Source organism: Narcine bancroftii, chromosome 7, assembly GCF_036971445.1.
Source record: "Narcine bancroftii isolate sNarBan1 chromosome 7, sNarBan1.hap1, whole genome shotgun sequence".
NCBI classification, from domain to species: Eukaryota; Metazoa; Chordata; class Chondrichthyes; order Torpediniformes; family Narcinidae; genus Narcine; species Narcine bancroftii.
In genome coordinates, this window is record NC_091475.1 from 167594462 (window position 1) to 167606555 (window position 12094).

Genomic DNA, 12094 nt, shown 5'->3' on the forward strand with positions numbered 1-12094 from the left:
CGCTTACGTCATCAGTGCAATCAGCACTGCTCCTGAAGAAGGTAAGTATGTGTGACCACGACAAAAATATCCCTGAACTGGCTGCCATTTTCACTGTCTACAAACAAAATAAAACAACCTGCCCTTACTTGTGCCTTCTTGCTAAATCCTTTTGCACCTCTGTTACCTTAACCTTAACTCTTGCATCACCAACTCTGCCTTTTGAGGCAAAGCATCAAATCCCCACTCTAACTCTGGCCCACTCACATGATGGCCCTTTCCCTTTTTCCTCTCACCTATTTAAGCTGTGCCAGTTTTGCACACTCTCACCATTTCTCTATATTTGAACTGGAAATGATCTTGAGAATGTTCCTGGTGATTCCAGGAGTTCAAAGCAGTAGGTTGTTCATTATGAAGTACTATGGTACACATTGCATTCGCATTTACATTTAATAATTATTCATCTGCAAAAGAATGGTAACTCAGAAAGGTCTTTTTCAAAATGAATTCAGTGTTTGGTACTTGATGTGTACTGAGTGTAATATATATACTGTATTTTCAATTGAATTATATACAAAATTTGCTGTCATAGTAAATGTGTCTGGGCAGCAAATGAGTACATGTGTGACATCTGTTAGCTTTCCATCTGATTAATCACTGTTTTCAACACATCTTTAATTCACTAATTTGTCATCAATAAAATTGGTCAGTGAGATAAAATACTCAACTCACAAATGCAGGATAATAACAGATTAAAATCATGAGAATTATAACTTGTTTATTTTTATTTTGGTGGAATTTTCTCATTTCAGAATGACTTTGTAGTAGAAACAAGTCTTGTTGGAACAGTTTTGAATGGTCTTTCTCATCTTCATGGGTGTATGGATCGTGGACAGTTCATAATTAGTTTAATCAGAGGTCTTGGTGGTAATCTTAACATGAAATCTCGACAAGAATTTTCCAAAGAGGTATGTGCATTTTGTACAACAGATCTGAAATTTAAAAAACGTACTACCAATGATTTTAAATATTAACTTTCTCAAATATCGCATGCTTTGGTAATTTGTGTTGAAAGCACAGAGTATACATCAGATGATTATTTAGTTTAGCATCTTCACTCCCATTTTTATACTCCTCCACCCTTATTTGTACATTTGTTTTTCATTTAAGTATTACAAGATCACCAGCAAACAGAATGATTTGGAGAATGCTGCCACATGTATTGAGAAGCTCTAGGATTAGAATATATGAAGGTTTTTTTTAATATATACTGCGAGTAGATGATAAATAGTGTTTTGTATGAAGCTGTTCTAATTTATTGTACACTTCACATATTTAGGGAACAGCATCAGAATTTACCAATACAGAAACTTGAATTATGCAAAAATTAATGATTATCATGAGTCTAGAGTACTTGAGAAGGCAATTTATCATATTCAATAACTTCAGCGGCATTGTTCTTCTGTTGATATATAATCTATAAACTGGGAGAATGAAGAATGTTTAAAGTTATGAAAATACATTAAAATATTTGATTTGATTGACCACAACCATCTAATGACTTATTTTTATTCTGACAATCAACCAATCATTGCGAATAGCCCACCAATTCTAATCTTAAGCAAATAGTGTTGAGAAGATGTATCCATTATAATGAGTTTAAATTATTAATTTTAATTTAGGTTTTAAATTGGGCAAGAGAATCACCACCTGATCCGCATCAATCTCTTGACATATATTATGATCATCAACGTGGACGACTTATGGCGTATCAAATGGAGAAGTCTGAGAATCTGACGGTTGATGATTTCAAGAACACTCAAAAACTTCCTGTCATCCGAACTCCTGACATGCAAAGAGGTCTAGATTATTTTAAGCCCTGGTTAAATTCTAACAACAATCAGCCATTTATACTGGTCGGACCTGAAGGATGTGGAAAAGGGTAAGATTTAGCAATGGGAACTGCATTTTGAATGATTGATTTTTTTGAAGATAATAGCCAGCATTGTGAATTCTTTAGTGATTAGATTAAAATGTATCATGAATGTAAAGAAGAAACAACTCTTCTCATCTTTTTGGTGTATGCTTCAGGCTTAAGAGCTTGAAGCTTAGTGAGGAGTTCATGTTTTGTGGAATAAACCATATATGCATTATTATTATTGTAGCTCTTACCAGAAGGGAGGGCACATATATAGATTTGGTATCTCTGTACAATGATTAGAATAATATCAGGCAGAGTCCCTGTTTTTGCAAGTTGCCCAATAACTTTTCAGTGGCTAATGCATACAATTTTCCGAATCCTAATTTATTGTCATGAACAAGTTACAAAAGTCATTGTTTTGTGGCAGCGTCACAGTGCAAACATTCATATAAACCATCTTCCAAAATAAATGAAAAATAGTGCATGAAAAGTCACAGCGAGGCAGTGTCTTTGATTCATTGATCATTCAGGAGTCTGATGACAGTGCGGAAGAAGCTGTCCTTGTGCTGCTGAGCACTTTTTTAGGCTCTTGTACCTTTTCCCCGATGATAGAAGAGCAAAGATGGCATGGCCTGGGTGGTGGGAGTCCTTGAGGGTAGAGGCTGCTTTCTTAAGACACTGCTTCTTGTATATGTCCCTGATAGAGTGAAGTTTGGTGCCCGTGATGTCGCAGGCTGAGATAACAACCCTCTGGACTTTTTTCTTGTCCTGAGCGTTGGCACCTCTGTACCAGTCAGTGATGCAACCAACCAGAATGGTCTTCACGATACACCTGTAGAAGTTTTCAAGAGTCTTCGGTGACATATTGAATCTCCACAAACACCTCACAAAGTGTAGCCACTGGCAAGCTTTCTTCATGATTGCATTAACATGGAGGCTCCAGGACAGTTCCTCAGAGATGTTGACACCCAGAAATTTGAAGTTCTTGACTCTCTTCACTATTGAGCCCTCAACGAGGTCTGTCTCATGTTAGTTTCCTTCTGACGTCCACAATCATCTCCTTGGTTTTGCTAATGTTAAGTGCACAGTTATTGGTTTGACGCCATTCAACGAGCTGATCTCTATCCCTCCTGTTCGCTTCTTCATTGCTGTTTGTGATTCTGCCGACAAATGTGGAGTCACTGGCAAATTTGAAGAGAGGATTGGAATTTTAACTCATTAAGTAGGATAAGTGGAGAGATTTGACACGCAACTGGGTGTAGGTAGCATTGAACTTCTTTCTGATGGCTCTGGAAAAGTAGTGAACTGTAGCTTGTGGAAAGCACTTGAGAGTAGATTGTGACCCTAGAAAAGTATTCCATCATAAATTCAGGACAGGAAAATACTGAAAGGCAAAATCAAAGACAATTAATCAAATAATCAATAAGCTGTGATGTCATTGAATCCTGCTTGGATTCTGACACTCCAGCTTGTGTATATTATACAATGTTATATCACAACTATTTTAAAGTCATTGCATTAATAGTCTGAGAATAGCCTTTGGATTAGAATAACATGAAACCTTTGGATTAGAATAACATGAAAATTGTGATGTCTTAGATTATTACAGATGGTCGGGATTGTTTTTTAAAAAAAAAACCCAACAAAATAATTGGTAACTAGTATTTCATTCAAAAGTTCTATTTTCAGAAGAAAGTGCTTTTATTAAACTGATTTTCAATCTGGCCTTCAATTGTTAGAGAATTAAATGATGTAATTTCTGTTAGCCAAAAAGCAGCAGTATGAACATAGGATCATAAGAAATATAAATAGTAGGTTATTTGGCCTTTTGCTATTCAAGAAGATCATGGATAATCTTTTGCCTTAATTCCACTTTCCTGGATTTCCCGCATCCTTTCATTCCCATAATATACAAAAATATATTGATCACTGTAGAATGAACACTTAGCGGGGGGCGTGGCAAGATGGCGTAAGGAACAGACGTGCCTTCCAGTCCTCTCCTGACTCTAACTTATTGTTTTGTCTTTAAGTGCCCGTTAAAACTTTTTTAAAAAGTTTATAAATAGTATGAGGTGTTGAATTAATACATTTGTTTAAAAAAAAGTAAAAGGAAACATCAACAGATTGTTAAAAAATTATATTTTCCGAAATTATCTGAGCCTGCTTGTTTACAAAAAGCCACGACTCAGCGTGAAATGGATCCAGGAAAACAAGCGAAGAATTCGGCCTTGGAGCTCCGTTTTGATTCCGTAAGTCTTTCTGAAGGTCGTTTTCAGCTGCCTTTAGAACAAAGGGCTGGCCGGATGACAGTATTTCAAACAACGTCTACTGAGACTTTGATTCCACAAGAACAGCAGAATCCCACCATGTCTGGATCTATTGATGTTGATATACTTTTCAAGAGTCTTGAACATAAGATATTTTCTTCAATGATGCATTTAGGTGATTCTATGAATAATCTTACTTCTAAGATTAATGCATTGGTGGATGTCAATACTCAACAGATGGCTGATTATGGAGCTTTTAAAGTTGAAACTATTGAAAGACTTGAGATGTGTGATCAAGGATTATCTGATGTACAAGATCAATTGCAAGATGTGAATAAAACAATTGAAACATTACAGATTCAAAATAAAAATTTAGCAAAAAAGGTTGATTATTTGGAGAACCAATCCAGACGGAATAATGTGAAAATTGTTGGCTTGCCAGAAGGCATAGAAGGGCCAGATCCAAGAAAATTTTTCACTGAATAGATTTCACAAGTGTTGGGACAAGATAAATTTTCTGAAGGTTTAATATTGGAACGGGCTCATAGAGCTTTGAGAAGGAGACCTTTTTCAGGACAGAATCCAAGACCTGTTCTGGTTTGCTGTTTAAATTACTGTGATAGAGAGACTATTTTACGTATGGCTATTAGAAATGCGCATCAAAATAAATCTCCTTTGATGGTTCAGAGTAATCGTGTTTTCTTCTATCCGGATTTGAGTCAGGAAATTATGTTTCAACGACGTGAATTTAATTCTGTGAAAGAATTATTGTGGAAAAAAGGATATAAGGCAACATTTAGATACCCTGCGGTACTGAAGATTTTTCAGGATGGATATCAACCAAAGTTCTTTGATAATCCTAAAGAAGCTATGGATTTTGCTCAGTCTTTACCAATTACGCAATTCCAGGAACGACGTAGTCCTCCACGGTCTCCAAAGAGGGCAGAGCTGCAAGAAGGGAATTTGATTTCTGGAAGAAATGGAAGAAACAGTGGTCGCAATGGCAAAGGAAACTCATTTAATAGATAAGGAACATTTGAAACTCAAACGTGAATGGGTTGGGCACGTTTTTTATTCTTCATTTAATTCTAAGGCAAAAGGTGTGGCAATTTTGGTACATGAGAATCTACCATTTTAGTTACAGATTGAAGAGAAAAATGGTGGAAGATTATTAAAATTAAATTGTACAATCTTTAATGAGGCATGGACTTTGCTTGATGTTTATGCTCCTAATGTTGAGGATACAGCTTTTGTTGTGGATATGTCTTTATTACTTGGACAATCGAACTCTAATGTGATGTTGGGGGAGATTTGAATGTGGTGTTGGAGCCTTTATTGGATAAGTACTCAAGAGTAATTAAGAAGTCTAAGATGGCAATCCAAGTGATTAATATGATGGCAGATTTGAATTTAATTGATATTTGGAAGAGTTAATCCTACAGAGAAAGATTTTTCTTTTTATTCCTCGCGACATAATTCTTTTTCTAGAATTGATTATTTTTTAATATCAGCACATTTGCAGGATAGGGTTACATCTGTGGAGTATAAGGCTAGATTGGTTTCGGATCATTCATTATTATTAGAATATTTGAGTTCACAAGATATTTAGAAAGCTTCAAGATGGAGATTTAATATTATGCTATTACGACGTGAATTTAATTCTGTGAAAGAACGGTTGTGGAAAAAAAGACATAGGGCAACATTCAGGTATTCTGCGGTACTGAAGATTTTTTAGGATGGAAATTAGCCAAAATACTTTGACAATCCTAAAGAGGTTATGGACTTTGCTTAGTCTCTACCAATCATGCAGTTTCAGGAACGATGTAGTCCTTCAAGGTCTCCAAAGAGAGTAGAGATGTAAGGTGGGATCCAGATTTTTAGAAGAAATGGAAGCAATGGTGATCGAAGTGGTAACGTTGATTTAAAAAAATAAATCTTTTATCTTTTTTTTGAAAAGAGTTTAAATAGTTTAAATAATGATGATAGTTTAATGAAATGGGAGTTGGGAGAGGGAACTGGGTGGGCACTAGTTTCCAGAAGTCATCAGCTACCTGTGAGTTATCTCACACCCAATATTTTGGGGGAGTTACCGCTTTGGGCGGTTTAAACAGGAGGAGGTAGTTGTGACCTCCGACCTGTTTTTTTTTCTTTTTAATTTTTGGGTTAAGAAGTGAAGGTTTTTTTTTATTATTTTTTTTAAAAATAAATATATATATTTTTTTAACTCTTTATTTTCTGATTGTAATTGAGAGGGAATTAGGAGGGGTTTTTTCTCTCCTTTTTTTTCTCTTTTTTTGGGGGGGATTTTTTCTCTTTTTTCTTTCTTTTTTAAGAGGATGATGTCACAGAAGATAATAAGTCAAAAATTGAGGATGTTGAAATAGATGAAGAGGAAGATGAGGGGAAAGGTGATAAGAAGAGAAAGAAGAAAATTAAGTACAAATACATTAAGGGAGAAGAGTTTAATAAAATTAAGTTAATTTCGATAGAGAATTTTGAAGATGTTATAAATGAAGAATATGGAGAATTTTATAAGAGTTTGAACTTTTTTTCTTTTTTTTTCTTTTTTTATATAAGGGGAGGGGAAGGGAATAAAAAGTTTATCTGATTGTTTTTCTAAGGGATGTTTTTGTTCTCGATGAATTATAAAGGAAACTTGGTATTAATGGAAATTCTGTATTTATGTATTATTAATTATGATTTTTTGTATAACAGGTATGTGGTTGATATATGATTTTAATATTTGAACTTAGTTTTAAAGTGGATTTCATTTGTTAAATACAGTATTATGTTTGATTTAAATATATGTTTAAGGGTATTATTTTAGTATTGATATTTTTTTTGTTAGTAATTTTTTGTTGTTGTTAAGTTTTATCTTTTTTTGTAAGTGGGGTTTTTTTATTTTATTTACAACATTGTTAATTAATTCTTCACTCTTTATTTTGGGGGGAGGGTTGGACTAATTTTAAATTAGATGATTAATGTTGTGTTATAGTTATTGGGGGGGTTAATTTGTGTAGTTTAATGTCTGCAATCGTGTCTGCCTGTCCCGCATCGGACTTGTCAGCCACAAACGAGCCTGCAGCTGACGTGGACTTTTTACCCCCTCCATAAATCTTCGTCCGCGAAGCCAAGCCAAAGAAAAAAAAAATTCTAATTTTTATGATCTTATTTTTTATTATTTCTTTAAATGTAATTTTTATTTTATTCATGTCATAAAATTTTAAATAAAGTTTAAAAAAAAGAATGAACACTTAGCAACTGAGTTTCCATTCTCTTTATTTAGACTGATAATTTCAAAGATTCACAACTTTCTGGGAGCAGAATGTTTTCTTATCTCTGTCTGAATAGCCACCTCTTTATTTTGAAACTGTGGCCTCTGTTTATAGACAATTCAGTCAGGGGAAACATCAACTCCATATCTATCCTGTTGAGCCATTAAGAATTTTGGACATTTCAATGAGGTCCATCATGAAGGAAGTTCAGACTTTATTCTAGATTTGATTTCATTAAGGTTCTTTATAATTGGAGCAAGGAATCTTTATTCTTGAACTCATATCATTTTGAAATAAAGGCCAACATACTGTGCATTTGCATCTCTTATTTTCTCTCTGATTCAACATTTAAAAATTTAAATTTAGACAGACTGCATGGTAACACGCCATTTCAGCCCACGAGTCCATGCCACCCAATTTACACCCAATTAACCTACATCCCCTAGTATGTTTCGAACGGTGGGAGGAAACCGGAGTCTCCAGGGAAAACCCATGTAGACACGGGAAGAATGTACAAACTCCTTAGAGACAGCGTGGGATTTGAATCTTGGTCTCGATCGCTGGCACTGTAAAAGTGTTGCATTAACTGCTATGCCAACGTTAACTTTGAAGTATTTGTGTTAACTATGAATGGTTCTATGATTCAAGTTAACAAGAGGTGATTTATCCAGGTCCCTCTGAACATCGTTTTTTTTCAGAAATTTGCTGGCAATTCTTTATCAAACAATTGGTAAATGCTGGCAATTTCTCTGCTGTGCTTCATTGGAGTAGGATCTTACTGAGAGTTCCCACAGCATTTACTCTGGGGAAAGCTGCTTTCAAATCTTGCCCAGCTTTGAACAAGCACTGATCGATGAATACATTTATTTAGGGTCTAAAAAGAAGAAAAGTAAGAATAAGATGAACTGCAATTTTTTATTTCATTGGTTTATGTTTAAAGTGGTGAATTGTTTTGTTGAAAAAACATCAACCTAAATTTTTTTTAACTTGTTTTAAATGTTTCTGAATGTCAGGGATATCTCTTCAACATTGTTTAAAGCCTTTTTCAGATTATTCCATGACCTTGTCAGTTTTTTATTGATGTTATTTAAACCCTTTGAATTCCATTATCAATATTGTTACGAGCCAAAAAGACCCCAAAACCCAGCAGCAATAGATATTCATCACAACAAATGGTTACTTAAACAAAAGTTGTTTTTAATTATCTTTAAACATGAAAACAGAATCAAACTTTAACTCATCTCTATTAACTTAACTAATCTAACTTAACCCCCTTCTAATTCTAAGCGCACATGTATATAATGTGTGTGTAAATTTAAGAAAAGTTCTTCGGTTCACAGTTCAATCTCACTTCTCATTCTTCCAAGTTCTCTGGTTGCAGGCAATTCTTATTTTGTGCACAGAATTTAACATGTATAAAGTTCACCAGGCTTTGGTGTTCAAAAGGTAAATATTTAGTCTTCTGCTCCCATCTGTTGTTTTAGGTAAACTAGAACCTAGGAGTGACATACTCTGACAAAACCCTTGCAAAGAGCTTTAACAGCCAGAGTATCTCCAGTCCATTCATTTCATGACATTATTTCAATTAGCACCTACTTGTGAAATGTGCATAGCATTCTCCATAGTTTCTGTAAAGTCACTGAATATGAATTCTTCAATATTTCAAATAAGATCTGTTTTAAAATGTGTGTATGTATGTAACCTACTCTAATTTTACATTTATCTCCCAAATACATCTACAAATATTACATTACAATATGATAAAGCTATATTGTATTCTCTTTAAGGACAATGTATTATTCAGAAAGTGTGGTGCATGAAACCGCTCAAGGTCCTTCAGATGTGGTCAAATAAGTGCTTTGCAAAGTTGTGTTACTTCTCTAAATATAATCAGGGAAATTCTATTAACCATTCTATTATTTTATATCTAAATTCATGATGTGATGAAAATTCCAAGTTGCTTTATATGATACTTAAAAAACAAAGATGCATATATATTTTACTGAATAATAATAACTTTCAACAGAAAATGAGATCTTCAGGTTCCTTTGTTAAACATATTTGCCTTTTGATCTATGATTTAAAAATGATCTTTTGAGAAGTTCTGTAAATAAATGCAAGTGATCTTAAAGTGTCCCAACAATTTTCATATTGATTTGCGTCCCCAGTATCATATTGAAGATAATTATGTTACTGTTTCATTTTCATTTTCAGGATGCTTCTTTGTTATGCTTTCTCTCAGCTCAGATCCACTCAGATTGCGACAGTACACTGTAGTGCTCAGACTTCACCTCAACATATTCTGCAAAAATTGAGCCAGATGTGCATGGTTATAAGTTCCAATACTGGTCATGTTTACCGACCCAGGGATTGTGAACATCTGGTATTGTACTTGAAAGATATTAATCTACCCAAACCAGACAAGTGGGGAACCAGCAGCATTATTGCTTTTCTACAACAGGTTAGATATTGGCTTTATTATGTGCATTTGTCAGTTTTGCTTAGTTTTACTCACTGTTACAGTATATTCAGTGTTTTGGACTATTGGCTAACACTGCATTAACAACATAAATAACATGATATACATGAAATTCTATTATGCAATGAGTAGAGATTGATTCTAATTTGAAGAATTTTATTGAAGTTGTGTTATTGTCAGTTGTCACCTTTTTGTCATTTAGTTTCCTCCCTCTCTATAAACTGCTTACATATGCAATAGATTGTGAATCAAGTTCATTTCTGAGGGACACTCTGATAAGAAAAAGAAGAGTCAATGATTTGGAACACAGACTAAAAATCTGCTATTTCAATTTTGTAATTAGTAGATAAGTTTTCAGGCCTCAACAATGACATGGTGTAATCAGTTCTTCTGAGCTACAGAATTACAGCTACGTTGTACTTGGTTTCCTTCTGATTTGGAAATAAAATCTAAGTATCCTTAGCTTCTTCTCACAGCTTGGCTTAAAACGAAAGCATAATTTGGGAAAGTGTAAGTATTTGACTGTATTTCAACAGAATGTGCTATCTGATCTATGATTTTTATTTGGAAGCTCAAGAGCTCTTGGAGTCTTTAAAAATGTCAAAATATTCCAATTACTTTATAAACTTTTATCTCCTTCATGTTTCTGAAGGTATTGACATATCATGGATTTTATGATGATAATTTGGAATGGGTTGGATTAGAACATATTCAAATTGTGGCTTCGATGTCAGTCGGTGGTGCAATGGGACGACATGCTCTAACAACAAGATTTACATCTATTGTTAGGCTCTGTACAATAAAGTAAGTACTATAATATAAATTTGCTCTGATCAACGTAATGTAGAATGCCATTGTGAGTTCCCTAAGAGTGTGGTAGGACTGTGGATTGTTGATTCTATATGCGTTGATATGTTAATATAAGATCTATTCTGAGTGGCTGTGCTCCTTCAAGTTTTCCTACGGCGAGAAGAAAGAAGTAAGAATAATTCTTATTAATGGAAAAAAGTCTTTCGAAGTCAGCAAAAAGTAGAGGTTTCATGCTAGAAACAGAACTGTCAAAATATCATGTTACCAGTAATTTCAGATGAGTCTCTTTTATACCACCTCAGGATCTAATCTAATCTAATCTAATCTACAGCATTATCATTATCATTTGCTGATTGGCATAAACATTTAGAGAGCGTATGTTGTCCATGCTATAAGACTTGGATTTTTTAAAAACATTTCTAATTCTACTTGTTAGGGTTGGGTAGCTGCCATGCAGCCTGAAATTAAGGTATAAATTATGTTAGCTTCAGAAGGATGGCGGTGGCCACAGATGTCATTAACTCCCACTCTGGTGTGCTTGTTGTGTGGGACAGAGATGGATGGTGAAATTCATCCTGAAGTATTGCATAGTGAAATATTTGTGCTACAGTCCCCATTCCTCTTGTTGGGAAATGTTACTTCTTAATTTGTGATTTCAGCTACCCTGATAGAGAGCAACTGCAGGCCATCTACAGTGCTTACTTACAGCCTGTGCTGCATAAGAGTCTTAAAAAACATCTCATATGGGGGAATCTAACCCGAATACATCAACTGGCCAGTTCACTGGTACAAATTTATGAACAGGTATGTTATAAATTGATATTTCTGATTTGCTTAATACTAAATGTAATGTTTTATTAGTGCTGGTATGAGGGGATGGTGATGATGGTCATGTTGTTGAATAAGAATCAGAGTGATAACATCTTCCACCTGATCATTGATGATGCATTTCACTTCCTTTATTAATCTGCCAGCAACTATTTTTGAATGGGGTAACTTGCCCAAAGAGGATCTGTGGTAATTTAAGCAGTATCAATGGTGAGTGTTGACTTTTAAAGCTGATGACTTTTCATGGTCATCAAAATGGAGATGTTCCTCAACATGGTTATCCAACTGCACGAAAACCAACAAGGTCGGGTCAGATACAGCAATGAGCTCTCTGAACCCTTCTCCATTAACAATGGCGTGAAGCAAGGCTGTGTTCTCGCACCAACCCTCTTTTCAATCTTCTTCAGCATCATGTTTACATCCGGTACCGCACGGATTGCAGTCTCTTCAATCTGAGGCGCCTGCAAGCTCACACCAAGACACAAGAGCAACTTGTCCGTGAACTACTCTTTGCAGATGTTGCTGCTTTAGTTGC

General features: G+C 34.8%; 1 protein-coding gene across 9 annotated transcripts in view; it reads left to right on the top strand.

The window, feature by feature from the left end:
* The window catches only part of dync2h1 (dynein cytoplasmic 2 heavy chain 1), a 509574-nt gene that overhangs the window by 157960 nt on the left and 339520 nt on the right, over positions 1-12094 (top strand). For all 9 annotated transcript variants that reach the window (XR_011342189.1, XM_069891176.1, XM_069891173.1 and 6 more), the window contains 5 exons: positions 792-947; positions 1662-1921; positions 9657-9903; positions 10574-10725; positions 11391-11535. Coding sequence is in view for 8 of the 9 variants with exons in the window: in XM_069891176.1 (XP_069747277.1) it covers positions 792-947; positions 1662-1921; positions 9657-9903; positions 10574-10725; positions 11391-11535 (960 nt within the window). In the remaining variant the exon portion in view is untranslated. The remainder of the gene's footprint in view (positions 1-791; positions 948-1661; positions 1922-9656; positions 9904-10573; positions 10726-11390; positions 11536-12094) is intronic.